The 14,629-nt window shown below is 42.8% G+C and overlaps 1 protein-coding gene across 1 annotated transcript; it reads left to right on the top strand.

Annotated features, from left to right (window-relative positions):
• Window positions 1-4,343: 4,343 nt before the first annotated feature.
• Window positions 4,344-5,885, top strand: LOC127758021 (exocyst complex component EXO70B1-like). The gene has a single exon (XM_052283625.1). It carries the CDS (start codon window positions 4,344-4,346, stop codon window positions 5,835-5,837), a length of 1,494 nt encoding a protein of 497 aa, XP_052139585.1. The 3' UTR covers window positions 5,838-5,885.
• Window positions 5,886-14,629: the final 8,744 nt, after the last annotated feature.

Below are 14,629 nucleotides of genomic sequence, written 5' to 3'. Positions count from 1 at the left end.
TACATATGTATTCCCTTCTCTCTCCTTTTCTCCCATTTTTTAATAACTCACTATAAAATAATTTAAATTTTAAATAGCTAAATAATCATGATTCTCAATTTATATACAGCATTAAATTCGTTTGTATTGTTTTTATTTGTAATTAAATAAATACTTCAAGACCTGTATTGCATATATTTTGCTAGGTAAAAAGACTAAAATACGATTGGACATTGACCCTTAGCGTAGCAGTCGAAAAACACTATAAAGAAAATTGACTAATTATGCCATCTTAAATCATTCCACATATATTATAAATATGTACGTTAAATATCCTCTGGGATGCAAGCTATCACCCATCACATCTTAAAAAATAAAACATCTAACCATCATTTTGCACTTTAATCGATAGACCCGTTATTTTCAGTCATTTGATCTATCATTCTACACTCATAAGCTGCTATGTATCACATCTTAAAAATTAATAAAAATCATGGAAATTCTAAAAGAATGAAACATCCGACCATTATTTCAACCACTAGATCTATATTTAAAACAAACTACAAAAAAAAACAAAGTAACATCCCGCTCCCCGTCCCCCTCCCCCTCCCCCTCCCCCTCACATGGATTAACAAGGCACCATCTTTGCAAAGCCAGTTAAACATTCTCTGCTTAAAAGCACAAATGATAAGATGAACTATCATCATGAAAGTAACATGACCAGAAATGAAATCTACAAGACTACAACCACAGCCATAATATATTGCCATTCTCCCGTGATTTTAACCAACAATCAAGCAATCAATCCTTAGAAAAATGAACCAAATCTGAGGGAGAAATTTATGTCATTATCTGAACAATTTCAGCACAATATAACATTGCCATTATCTGAACTTGGATATATATCTATTTATCTAAGACAAAACAACAGGACAATGACAACTGCCTGAATAACCAAAGTTCTCTACTTCCGGTGAGGTGTGTGCTTTCAAATAATTGCACATACACCGTTGGAAAGTGCATAATTATCCAGAAAATATAGTTAGTATATATAAAGATTATGAAACATAGTCTTGAGTGAAAAGATTAAAGTGATAATGTATGGACCAAGAGTTATATTGAGTGAAAAGATTAAAGTGATAATGTATGGACCAAGAGTTCTTTAGATTGAAGTGATATGGTCTTATGATGAACTTTCAGTGGTACATAGGGGATTTTTTATAACAGGTAACATATATAGGGGATTTAATTTTCTCGTTTCATTTTCTTCCATGCAAATGTTGAGTACATATGTATTTATTCATGTTCTAAGTCTGAACTATCACACAGGTTAAAACTAGGGTTTGGGATACCTTACAAACATATCTGGAAACCATGCACACCGCCGCCACCGTCATCGTGCTGCATCGCCCCCGCTGTCGTGCGCCGTGTTGCCGCCGTGCTGCCGCGGCACCGCCCCAACTGCCGTGCTGAGAGAAGGAGGGAGGGAGCAGCCTCGCGCTGATTTCTCTCGCCTCTCCTTTCGCTCTCTCCTCCCGAAGGGCTGCGCCACTGCGGGTGGGGAGAATGGGTTGTGCCGGTTCGGTTCGGTTGCCTCTCAGTCCTAGTGGTACCAAAGTATAGATGGCCAAATGGGCCGCCCGGCATGGCCCGACATACACGCTGGACCGTGCTGTGCCAACCCACGGTCTGCACACACGGCCTAGTAAGACTCGGTCCATGCCAGGCCGACCCGAAGGCACGACAGTTTATTGTGCTTCTCCACAGAATAAGTCTATGTATCCTCCCTAAACTTTGTGGGTTGTGTCCATATGGCTGGAAAGTAAGTCTATTTTGTATTCCTCTTGTCTCTGGGCTTTGTCTTATATGGTTAATTAACTCTACTTTTACGTCCCTATACTATTTTTTTCCCGATCGTGCCATGCCAGGCTGGCCCATCGTGCTGAGGGAGCGGCCCAAGCACGGCCCGGCTGTCGGGCCGGGTCAGCACGAGCACGACCCCAGAGGTGAAATGCGGCCTAATAGAGGTGGTCGAAGGCGGCCTGGTGAGCGGGCGCGCGGCGACGATGTCATAGCACTGTTGGGGATACCCTCTTTAGTCCTGGTTTGCAACCCCTTTAGGCCCAAGTTGCAAACCAGGATGCCCAATCTAGGACTAAAGATTTCCAGTTGAAATAACCGGAACTCACCAACACCGAACTAAAGGTATTTCTCTTTTTCGTTGTTTTTTCTGCTTGCATATTGATTTCGAGCCGAACTCACCAACGCCCCCACATCGAGTTGCTCCTGACATCGATCCCCAAATCTCCACATCAATTTGACATCACAAATCGAAAAAACATACTCAACAACAAAATCATCCACAAATTCACAAATCAGTTGCATGAACATACTCAATAACAAAATCATCAACAAATTCACAAATCATCTAAAAAAATCACAAATCATCATAGATCCACCCGACATCGCTCCACATTGCTGCCGCCTCCAGTTCCCGCTGCCTTATGCGCCACCACCTGCCGCCTCCCCTCCCACCCCATGGTTGAGGTGGTCGATGGTGAGGATGGTGCCCCATGGGTCGACGAAGAAATGGTGGTACCTCTCCAGCATCAAGGGCCCTCCCTGCATCTCCCTCCCTTGCAAACTCGGCGCCACGGTAGGTTCTTCCCCTCTATTTCTCTCCTCTCCTTCTCCTCTCCTCTTCTCTTCTCCTCCCCGACGTAACTCTGCTTTACCTCTAGTCTCATCTTGTTTCTTTCTGCTACCTCTGGTCTGCTTAGCGCTGCACAAGAGAACCAGGGGGAGGGGGAGGAGTAGGGAGGGCAAAGAAGATTGGACGAGGAGGCCGTGCGACGCTATAAATAAGGGTGTGACGTGTGCGTCTCTCCCTTCCCTGTGCGCAATCTTTTGTCCCGGTTGGTATAAACAATCGAGACTAAAGTGTTTATCTTTAGTCCCGGTCAGGGACTAAAGATCCTCGGCAGCTTGACACCTCCTAACAACAATTGAACGGGACTAAAAATGATCTTTAGTCCTGGTTGGTGAAGAGCATAAAGTGGCGTTGGGCTTTTGAACCGGGCCTAAAGATATTCTTTAGTCCTGGTTCGAATGGTTCTTATTCAAATCAGGACAAATGTGATTTTTGCCATCCGGGCAAAGATCAGTTCTCCAGTAGTGTAGGTGCGAAGGAGGTAGGAGGTGGAGGGGGCGAGGGCAGAGGAAGAGTCGAGGAAGAGGGTGATGCGTGTGTAGTGTCAGCAAGGGCGGCGGTGGAGGGAGGCAGAGGCAATGGGTGCGTGGGAATCATCAGCAAGGAGGCCACGTTGAGGGTGATCACGAGCATGACGCTGGAGTAGCTAAGGTCGAAGGCACGGGCGATTGCGCTAGTGTTGGTAGGTATGGAGTTGACGATGGGCAGGGCGGGGGGAGGGGGGAGGATGCTGAGGTCAAAGAAGAAGCCGGCGGGCGCCATGGTGGACAGTGGATTATGCATATAGGCTGTGGGTAGAGAAGCCCTTGGGCCTTTCCCTATATGGACAAAGTCCACCTTGACTCCCTCAATGAACTCGAGATGGAAAGTTGACTCTTTCCTCCGCATAACGGCCATCAGGCCTTGTAATGAAAATGAGTCCTGTGCCAACTCTGTGTGTGTATGTTGTAAGGGCATCCACAATGTAGTGGAGAAGTGGGTATTAGGAATTAAAATATTCTTACTACTAGGTAAGATACATTGTGGAAGTAGTAAATAACTACTACCAAGCCATAAGTTTACTACCAGGTTATAGCACTTTGTGGTGGGTCCTACCTAATTTTTAATTGTGGCATGGCTCATGTTTGGGGTTCTTTTTCAGATAGGTCCCACCTTATTACCCACTCTACATATATATATACATTGTGGTGCATCTTCAATCTACTATTACCATCTTACATGGGCCCACCTTACTACCTACTTACATACATTGAGGATGCCCTAATGAAATTTAGGGCAACCAACTGTGTTACTTTCCTTCCTCGTGCTTATCAACCAACTCAACTCTTTCATTCATCATACTGTGTAATATATTTTTGTCGTAAATAAACAAGAATTAGTAATTAAGAAAGAAAAAAAAACACCAAGTAGCAGCATCGGAAAGAATGATCCTTCGCTGATTGTTTGTTAGGTTGTGTACGTTCTTGCCGTTGCCGGCCATATAGGAAAATAAAATTCTTGAGCTTGACCCGATCAAACAACAAGACCAAGATAACAAGAGGGGCTACTTGCAAGAAACAAATTTGCTGACTGCAAACACGCTTGCTATCGAGGGAGTACCTGTCTATCTCGAGTCGAGTATATAGCTCTGGTAGCCGCCACAACAACGGAGCAGATGATGAGTCGATTGATCGGCGATATGCAGCGCCACCGCCGCACGCTGTCCACCACCGTCGTCGAGGAAACCGTCGCCGCTGCGGCCACGCTGGTTTCCAAGTGGCATCCTGATGACCACCACTCCTCTCTCTTCCTCCATGCCTCCTCCCCGGAGGCCGACCACTTCCTCCGCGCCGCCGCCGACCTCCACCGAGCCATGCTCTTCTTCGCCTCCGACCCCACCAACGCCCACAACGGCCACGGCCTCGTCCAGGCCCATCATCTCCTCGACACGGCCATGCGGAGGCTTCAGCTCGAGCTCCCACGACTCCTCGCACCACCACCTGCAGGCAGTCGGGACCGCCTCCGTGCGCTCGCCGACACCATGATGTCCGCCGGCTATGGCAAGGAGTGCATCTCCACCTTCAAGGAGCATCGCCGCGCAGCGCTGGCCGCCACGCTCCGCCGCCAACACACCACCGTGCAGGTGCAGCTCAGCAAGCTTACCTGGGAGCAGGTCGACGACAACATACAGTCCTGGCTCGCCGCGGCACGAATCGCCTTCTCGTCCGTCTTCCCCGCGGAGAAGGAGCTCTGCGACACTGTATTCGCCGGTGACGCCTCCGTCGGCGACGCGGTGTTCGAGGACGTGGCCAACAACCAGGCAGCAAATCTCCTGGCCGTCGCTGAGGCCGCGGTGGCGCGAGCGCGCCGCGCGCCGGAGCGGCTGTTCCGTGTGCTGGACGTGCACGACGCTCTCACCGAGATCCTGCCCGAAATCATGTCGGTGTTCGGTGACAGGTCAGAGGTGGCGAAGCGTGGCTGCTCTGCTCTGTTCAAAGCCGGTGAGGCGGCGCGGGGAGCGCTGGCCAACTTGGAGGTGGCCATCGAGAAGGAGCCGTCCAAGGCCACGGTGGCCGGCGGCGGAGTGCACCCGCTGACGCGCTACGTGATGAATTACCTCGTCTTCCTGGCCGACTACGAGGGAGCCCTTGACCGCATAAACCAGCAACAGGGATCGCCGGAGAGATCGTGGTCCATCGGTTGGTTGGTGCAGGTCCTGATGCGCAAAATCGAGGCCAAGGCGGGGAGCTACCGAGAGGCGGCGCTGAGGCACCTCTTCATGGCGAACAACACGCACTACGTGGCCAGGAAAGTGGCCATAATTCCATCTCTCGGGGACGACGACGGTGAAGCCCAAGATGCGGCGCGGCGGCACGTGGAGGCGTACGTGCGCGCGGCGTGGGGCAAGGTGCTCAAGGCAATTGCTGCGGCGGACGGCGTGGAGGTGGAGGAGGCTGTGATGCAGGCGGTGGCGAAGCAGGAGAAGTGGGTGGCGGCAGACGAGGAGATGGGTCAGGTGCTGAGGGCGGCGGCGACAGCGGCGGTGGTACCCAAGTACAGGATGTTGTACCGCCGGCACGGGGCAACGCTTCGGCTGACGCCGGGGGACGTCAACGCCATCATCGCCGAACTCTTCGGCGGGATTATTGCAACGCCTAGCTCATGCTGACTCTTGAGTCTTGTCTTGCATCAGTTAGTTTCTGGAGTAGCGTAGCTAGCAAACTAATTTTGATTTCATATATATGATGATGCATGATTGTGCTCTGTTATTATTACTCCTACTTACCTCATTGTACTAGCTAGTAACATTATTAATATAAGCAGAACGAACCATCATATTTGTACTCCTAATTATATTGTGTACCGCTATAACATTAATTTCCTTGTGGTTGTTGCAATGACGATAACTTTACTACGTAACGGGGCGTATCCTATGTACACATACCCTCGCGTGTACACACCGTGTACACCAACTAAAAATTATTAAAAAAATTCTAGAAAGTATTACATTTACTTCCAATAGTATTACATCTACGTGTAAAGTCGGATCTTCAAATTTATTCTACATAGAGAGTAATAAAAAAGACAAAATTCTTACAGAATTACAACCCTAAAACTATTAGATTTTTTGTTTTTTTGTTACAGCTAAAATATAATGAATTTGAGGTTAAGATTTTATCCTTAGGTATAATACTATTGAAAGTACATGTATGAATTTTTCTAGATTTTTTTGTGATATTTTTAATTGGTGTGCACGTGTGTACACGTGAGAGCTTGTGTGCATAGGATATGTTACCCTACGTAACATAATGCTTCGCTTGTTCTCACAATCAGGGTTGAAAATAAGCCTATAGATTGTACTAACTGAATTACTAGCTCCTTTTGTGGTTTTCAGTCAACAAGCTAATTAATTAAGCTAGGAGTTTTCTTCCCATTTCAGTTACCAATTCAACCGTCTGAAGCAAAAAAGAAGTAGCAACAGGACTCCTTCATTGTTGGACTCTTAATTATTTCGTTTTGACTACCCAGATTACATTGAATTGTCAACACATCGATTGCTAAATAGTCATATTTTATTCTCTGTATGAGACTGATTCTTAATTGCCGTTACTTAAAAGGAGTTGTAAGGGCATATACAATAATGATTAATAGTAGACTATTAAAGTTCTTAACCAAATAAGTTTACTGACTAACATGAGTCATGAGAGAGAGGGGAAAGAGAGAGAAATTAACATTATTCTTATGTATGAAATGGTTTAAATTCTTAGCATTTATAAAATGAAACTTTGCTAATTCGGGATAGAGAAAAGGAAAGAAAAATAATAAAATTTATTTCGGTGTATTAATTATTAGAGTATTTTATCGTCTCAACCGTTGTAAGAGAGAATAGTATATATCCAAATGAACTAAGAGTCTATATATATCATAGGCTACCTTTGAACATGCCCTAGTAGTGAATCAAAATCAGTCTCTTGAGATGTTGACTTGTTATCATCTATTAGGATTAAAATAAAATAAAGGTGGGGCTCCACAAGAGCACTATTAGGTTCTTTATTAATTACCTCTTCCCAGTGAGCCCGTGAGCCCATCTAGAGAAAAAGAATGGCCCACTTGTGTTTTCCTGTTCTACGGGCCGGCCATCAGCCCATAAGCTAACCCTATTTTTTTCCCATTATACATATATTTTATTACACCAAAACGTTTATATAAATATATAATTTTGAGAAGAATCAATTTTCTGAGGAAACTCTGCATACATAAATTTTATAGTTTGTATATATGAATTTGAAACAAACAAAAATGCAATTTGGAATAATGAAACAAACGTGCATGTGTGCTACAAGGCCCAAGTGTCTAGGCTGTCCCCGTTGGATTCGGCATGCTATAGAAAAAAGGGACTATAAAGAGAACTGTCGAAAGTTTTTTAAGGAGAAAACTTTATATAATTGCAATATAATTTCACTATAGCTATAATATAACTCATATATAAGTATTAAAATAATATATATAACATTATATCTAAATTATATAGAGATGATAATATATTTACAGTGCAGTCACACAATAGTTACAATGTACTTACACTATAGTTGTAACTAGGGTGTAACTGGAGTATAACTAAAATGTTACTCATTTAACTTTTCAAATATATGCAGTAGATCAAGTGGCTAGCACGCATGGCTTCCAGGATGGAGACCCTGGGTTCGAGCCCCTGCAAGCACACGCGTACAGATTTTTTTTCCAAATCTCGCGTGGATCGCATGGCCAGAAAATCATCTCGCGCGGATCGTACGGCCAGAAAACTAGACTAGAAAAGAGAGTATGGCCCGAATGGCACGGCCAAAAATGGTAAGTCCCACTGGTATAGAACCGGGCATCAAAGTCGTTCGCACATCACTCACCAACACGGTTGATTGCGCATCAGCCATGAAAAAAATCATCTCACGCGGATCGTACGGCCAGAAAACTAGACTAGAAAAGAGAGTATGGCCCGAATGGCACGGCCAAAAATGGTAAGTCCCACTGGTATAGAACCGGGCATCAAAGTCGTTCGCACATCACTCACCAACACGGTTGATTGCGCATCAGCCATTTTCATGGAAAAGGTATATGGTTCCGAAGCTTTCCTTAACTGTTAAAACCAGTTCACTTTGCATTCCCGTACAGTTTCGACCATGGTTTTATCATACTGTTGTAAACATTTCCACAGCATGGACCAGTGATGAGAGGACGCTAGGCATGCAAATCAACATCGGGCCAAGCATATTGATATCAAGGAGGCAGTTGGGCGCTCAGATTGACACTACCTAAGAAGATTTATCTTGGGGAGACGGCTGAGTACTCAGATTGATACTGAGAGGACCGAGACGGGGCAACACAGAGGGCATTGGAGCCCTTCCTCATGTAGCTGTGGCCGCTCACATCTCCTTGATTATCATGTGGAGCTTAGGCAACAACTGCTCATTCTCCAATGCCAAGCCATGGCAGCCTCCATAACAACGATGAGCGGTCGTTGCCGGTTCAGGGTCTAGGATCCCTTTCCCCTCTCTCTCTTCATAATCTTTCTCTATCCCGACGGTACCCTCACTAGCCCCCCTCGATACCACCGGCGACCTCGCGCTGCCTTAGCCCTAGAAGAGGCCCATCTGACATGCATGACAAATGGCATTTTTTGTTTGCCTCACTACTGCAGAGGGAGAGAGGAAACAGAACCCTCACTCACATATGGGCCCCATGATCATTTTTTAAATAAAATTGTACCACATTAGCTATGGTGGTCAAGTCAACATGTCACGTCAAATAAAACCGTTGCACAAACTAGCCAAAGAAGTAGATTGATTTGGTTCTAACAGTCACACCCCCAGGGTTTAGTATTTCAGTTGACAAAATTCTAGTGGGGACAAAATTCTTTTAAGACGCTCATTTGACATACTAGATGAAACCCCGCGGGTTGTTGCAAGAGTTTAATATGATAATAGTAGAAATAACGTGTAATATAACTAGATGATGTAAGCTTATAGAATTTGTATTTCTGATTGATCATTGGAAAGGCTATAAACCACTTAAGTTGATGTGGTTTATGATAATTTAAATAGTATATAGATTGATATGTAATTCAAAACTGAAAGTAATGTGTGTTGAAATATTGTGTAAATTATGTGGGATGATAATTTAACATGCTTGTATTTTAAAGCTTTAGAATATATTAAAATATAGATGACATAGCATGTTTGCATGAGAATTATGATGTAATAATTGCTAATGGATGATGATATGGTTTTTTTTATATTTTGAGTTTTAGGATGCAGTTGGTTAGATACCTAGCTTTTGACAGCTAGGACCTGGGTCCTGTTTGGTTCCATGGGCTAATTATTAGCCCCCCACCTTTTAGCTCTAAATTAGCCCCTAAGGATCCAAACATGTGGGCTAATTTGGGGCTAAAGTGAATTAGCCCCTCTCAAAACATTAGCCCCTCCAAGGAATGCTAATGGGGCTAATTTTTTGTGGGGACAAAAAAACAGCCATATCTCCCTCTCTCTCTCTCCTCTCTAGCCCTCAATTAGCCTATGGATCCAAGCATATCACCCTAGGCTAATGTTTAGCCTACCAATTCAAGACTAAACATTAGCTCTTAAAATTAGCCCTGGGCTAATCTTCCAAACAGGGCCCTGGACTAGTTTGACATGTATATTTCTCTTCTAGCCACAGCCGTGGCTGATCTGTCCGAAGCAATGGGACATATATTCAAAGTTCAATCTTGGTCATGGTGCCTTACAAACACTCTAGTGGGCGGTGGCTAGATAGGTTGTTTTCTAAATTTTTTCTGTGGTCATGTAACCGTAGCTTCAACGGTTGGAATAACGAGATGTCGATTTGACTTTCTATTTCTATTGTTGTAGAATTTTTATGAAGATAATACCATGTTAATTATAGAAAAAATCTAATTTACACTGAAACTATTTCATTGGATCACTTAACCCTAAACTATTTTTCGGTTCATTTTATTTCTAAACTATTAATTTTTTTCACTTTACTGGTTAATTATATTTCTTTTCTTTGTTGCTTAAATGTTGTACAGCCATACATGAGGCCATTATCAAAGTTCTAAAATAGTTTGAAAATTTTTCTTAACTATTTGCTTAAAATTTAAAATCTCTATGTTTAAAATGGTCTCAAAGCTTCCAACCTATGTAAACAACGATTAAAAGATTCTAGAAAATGCTGAGAGATAAGTTATAATGCATATGTATCAATCTCACCAAATTCCATTGTAAAATATGACCTATATAAAGAGAAACGAAACAAGATAAATATCATTAGGGAGTAAGGTAAATCATTTTTAACAATATGGGGGTAAAAATGAACCATGAAATTGTGTAGGTGGTTAAGTGTTTCGGTGAAAAAGTTTGAAAAAATATAATGGACATTTTTTCTTAATTATAATTATATACAGGCCGACAGGCGATCGATGTTGATAGGCATATATAACAGAGGTAGTTTATGTATAGAGATGTTTATGGATGAGAGATGCATCAAGTGTTAGCTCTATAGTGTGACAGGTCGACGTTATATTAGGCGGTTAGGGACGTACATGTTGGGATGGTGCAATATGCATACTAGAATATGTATAGTTTGTTTGTTTGTTTTTCTGGTGAGAACCAGCAAAGTAATAAGTATGGAGATATTAGCTAGGTAGAATTGTTTTTTTATTTGTAATATCATCTTATCGAGGATCGGAATACTATCAGATTATCAGATTTTAGAAAGTACATATTTTTTACATAATATCTATCGATAATATGTTTATAAATTAAAGCATATAATATTGATTTTGATAAATTTAATTGGTTTTTATGTAAACTTGAGCATATTTATTCATATTATTTTTAATCGACCTTATTTTAAATAATATTTGGTGGGATTATAGTGATCGTAGTTTTGGGATACTATCTAAAATTTCGTAAGATCATGTGAAAATCAATAGTAAGATCAAGATAGTATGAAAATTCGGATACTAGGTGGAACTAGTATCGTTTCGCTTGTAGTATCAAAAGATGGATCGGGATACTGATAATGTTGTATATGGGAGGAGTAGTTGATTAATTTGAGAGAACTGAATTAGGGGTTTGAGTTGACATGGATGGATCGCGTGTCCACATGTTGCACGTGACGTGTGCACGTTTAGAAACAATGAGAGTCAATACTGCCATGTGAGTTATTTTGCACCGATTTTAATAGTTAGCGTGAAACACCATGAGTAGCAGGATGTTGAGGTCCGGAATTCGAAGTAAAATTCTTGATTTGCCCGTTCCTGGTCTTCATGGGAAAGAAATAAGAAAGATTATTCCCCTGGAGCTTGTCCACTAGTATATTATAAGAATTGTCCTCCCTTGTCATTTTACTTCTTACGCGGGGTTTATGGACAAAAGTTAGCCCGGATTACTAAAGAACTTTGTTGCGGGAAAAGGAGGGATTTGCTGAGTTCAAAAGCAAGAGTACTTCAGTGAAAAAGCAAAAAATTCATTCCCAGTTTGGCTACGAGTACACATGGGACTAGGCTAACAAGTATCTTTGTTTGACCCTGGATTGGGGTTAAAGTTCCTATGTTTAATGGAGGGAGAACGCCTGGACTTGAACTAGAGACCTCGCCCGTGAAGTAAATCATTGCCCTACGATCCAACCAATTGGGAGTAGTCGTTATACCAGGTTTACGGTTGATAAATATGAATCATACACAACGAGTTAAAATGGATTTTTTCCTTTGTGAATCAAGGCAGTATTGACAGTTGCATTTGTTAACGTGGCGTCCACATGGTAGCCCAGTCATAATTTCTCTTTTAAACAAATAGAGTGGGGCCTACAAACCATCCTCCCACCTCTCTCCCTCCTTCCTTCTCTATCCCACTACCCCCCCCCCCCACTCTTCAAGTCCTCTTAGTGGCAGCAAGGCGGTGGACTTTTTCCTTTGGAGGTAAAGATGGGAACTTGGTTCAACCTTTTGGGTTGGGCATTAGGGGTGTATCTTCACGTACAGGGTTTCGATCGACATCGACGCAATCATCTTCACCCTCACCACATGATACGATGTGGCTCCAGGTGTTTTCGGGCTTCGGCACATCGCCGTTGGAGGCCACTGGTTTTGCACTCTATGCGCCCTCGGTCAAGGACACCAGCACCATGGGTAACAGGCGTAGAATAGAATCAGAGTTGGACTTTGTTCTATGCTCTCTTAAATAGAGAGGCACACTAGCTTTTCTAACTGCATGACGATAGTAGCATAGTCGAGGGATGACTGGATGCCGGCCTGATCGAGGGTTCATTAACACCCTGATACACTATAGTTATATTGGATCGGGGGAGGAGTGTTCTTAATCAATGTCCCAGAAATATACGTTTCGACTTAACCTCGTTAATAAATATAGTACCTCGATGTTGTTATAATGTTTGGAATTTCTACGATGTTGTTATTCGTGCGGTGATGGAGGTGGCTTGTGTTTTTCAATCATTTGTGTTTACTAGAAAAAATGGCCATGCGTTGCAACGGGTAAAACCATTTTTGAATCACATACATTATACTCTTTGGTTTGGGCTAAAAGCCCATTTCCTTACTTTTCAGCCCAGACCAGCCCAGCCACACTACCTCCTTCCTTTTCAGTCTCACTTTGTTTTGGGCTAAAAGCCTACAAGCTCAATTTTTTTTCCTTTCTTTTCAGTCCCAGACCAGCCCGGCCGCTACCTCCTTCCTTTTTCAGTCTTAGCCCAACCCGTTACCTCCCTCTGCTTAGCCCGTCTCTCTTTGACCTAGCCCACAAGTGAAAATGTAGACCCAACTCGCATAGTTGACTGCCGTCTTCAATCTCGGAAGACGTCTCGTGCCCGTAAAATGCTAGAATCGATCCTTCCATCAAATCTGATTGAATCTTTCTCGATCTCCCAAAATTGGTTGAGAGTTTTTATATAGTCAATATGCTCTTTCCGTTTTTATCAAAATTGGAGCGAATCTATCAAACACGGGACAAAAAGGTGACTTTTAAATACAGAATCAATCTAGTAAATAAAAGCGGAATTGAAAGTAAAAAATAAAATCATGGGAAATAGTGAGGGGTAGTGGGGAATCATTTTTGCAATCAATTGAAGGATGCAACATATGGGTAGAAAGATTGTTGTGGCCGCGCGGGTTCTAGTGTTTCGTCCGGCAAAAAAAACCGTAAAAAATGAATCCTTACCCACGTGTAAAAAAACAATGTAGAGTGATGGAAAAAAAAGAAGTAAGGCCAAAAAAAGAAAACGAAAAAAAACAGAAAAAACGAAAAAACCACGGACAGAAAAAGGGCGGATGGAGAAAATTAAGGCGAAGAAAAAAAAAAGCGAGGAGAACGGAAAAAGGAAAAGGCGGCGAAAAAAACAAGAGGCGAAAAAAAGAGAAAAGTGGCGAAGAAAAAGGGACGACCAAAATAATTACGGGATACGGAAAGCATAAGCATTTTTTTATTAAGTATAGAATTATTTATTTTTTGAAAAAGTTTGCACTTGGGCATCCTAACCTGTCTGTTTACACAAATATATTTTCAGATGCGGTCTCAGATACGCATGCGAACATGGATTTTCACGTGAGAGTGCGCTATCCGATTAGGAAAATGCCAATTTTTACAAAAACATAGGAGGGGCGGACCACTTAGCCGTTTGCGAAAATATGTTTTAGTTGTTTGCAAAAATCATTTGTATAGTAGTAATTGATTTTAGGGTAATTTGTTTTCAGGGAGAGGCATTCAACTTGCTCATGGCGTGTGCAAACACCCCAGTGAAGTCGATAGGTGATGCATATTTTATAGATTGTTTTCTTTTGTGCTAAAATTTTGTGAGCAAGCTGGGGGTGTTAGGGCATGTACAATGGTGTCTAATGACGGACTCTCTTCGTTATCATGCAAGTAATTTTGGTGAAGTGGAAGAAAGAGAGGGAATTAATGGGAAACATCGTTGCTATGCATGACAACGGCTCAGAGTAGACTCTTAGCATTTATTAACGAAAAGTTTGTTGCATGGGGTGTAGAAAAGGAAAGAAGTATAATATAAAAATATGAGTGAATTGCATCTTGGGCCTCTTTTTTTTACCATTGTTGCAAGTTGGACTAGGGGTAAACAAATATTTTCACTTTGGACCACTTATGTTTACCCATTGCTTCACTTTGGGCTGGCTTCTACCTCTAGCTCTCCTTCCTATTCTCCATATCCCAAATTAACCATCACCAAACTGCACTGGCTGCCCCATTAGGAATGTGACGAACCTGGCGCCCGGCTAGCAAACGGCTTGATCGGCTGATCCTCTCCATTAGGAAGGTGACCAGCAAGCCTGCCATGTACCCAACAGCGTGGAGGTCAATGTGTCCGAGACAAATGAATGGATGGTTAGTCCGTCGGTGAATGGATGGATCAGCATCGGCATTGGCTGGAAGCGTCCAC

Source organism: Oryza glaberrima, chromosome 12 (assembly GCF_000147395.1).
Source record: "Oryza glaberrima chromosome 12, OglaRS2, whole genome shotgun sequence".
In the NCBI taxonomy this organism is placed as follows: domain Eukaryota; kingdom Viridiplantae; phylum Streptophyta; class Magnoliopsida; order Poales; family Poaceae; genus Oryza; species Oryza glaberrima.
This window is presented reverse-complemented; position numbering and strand designations above follow the sequence as displayed.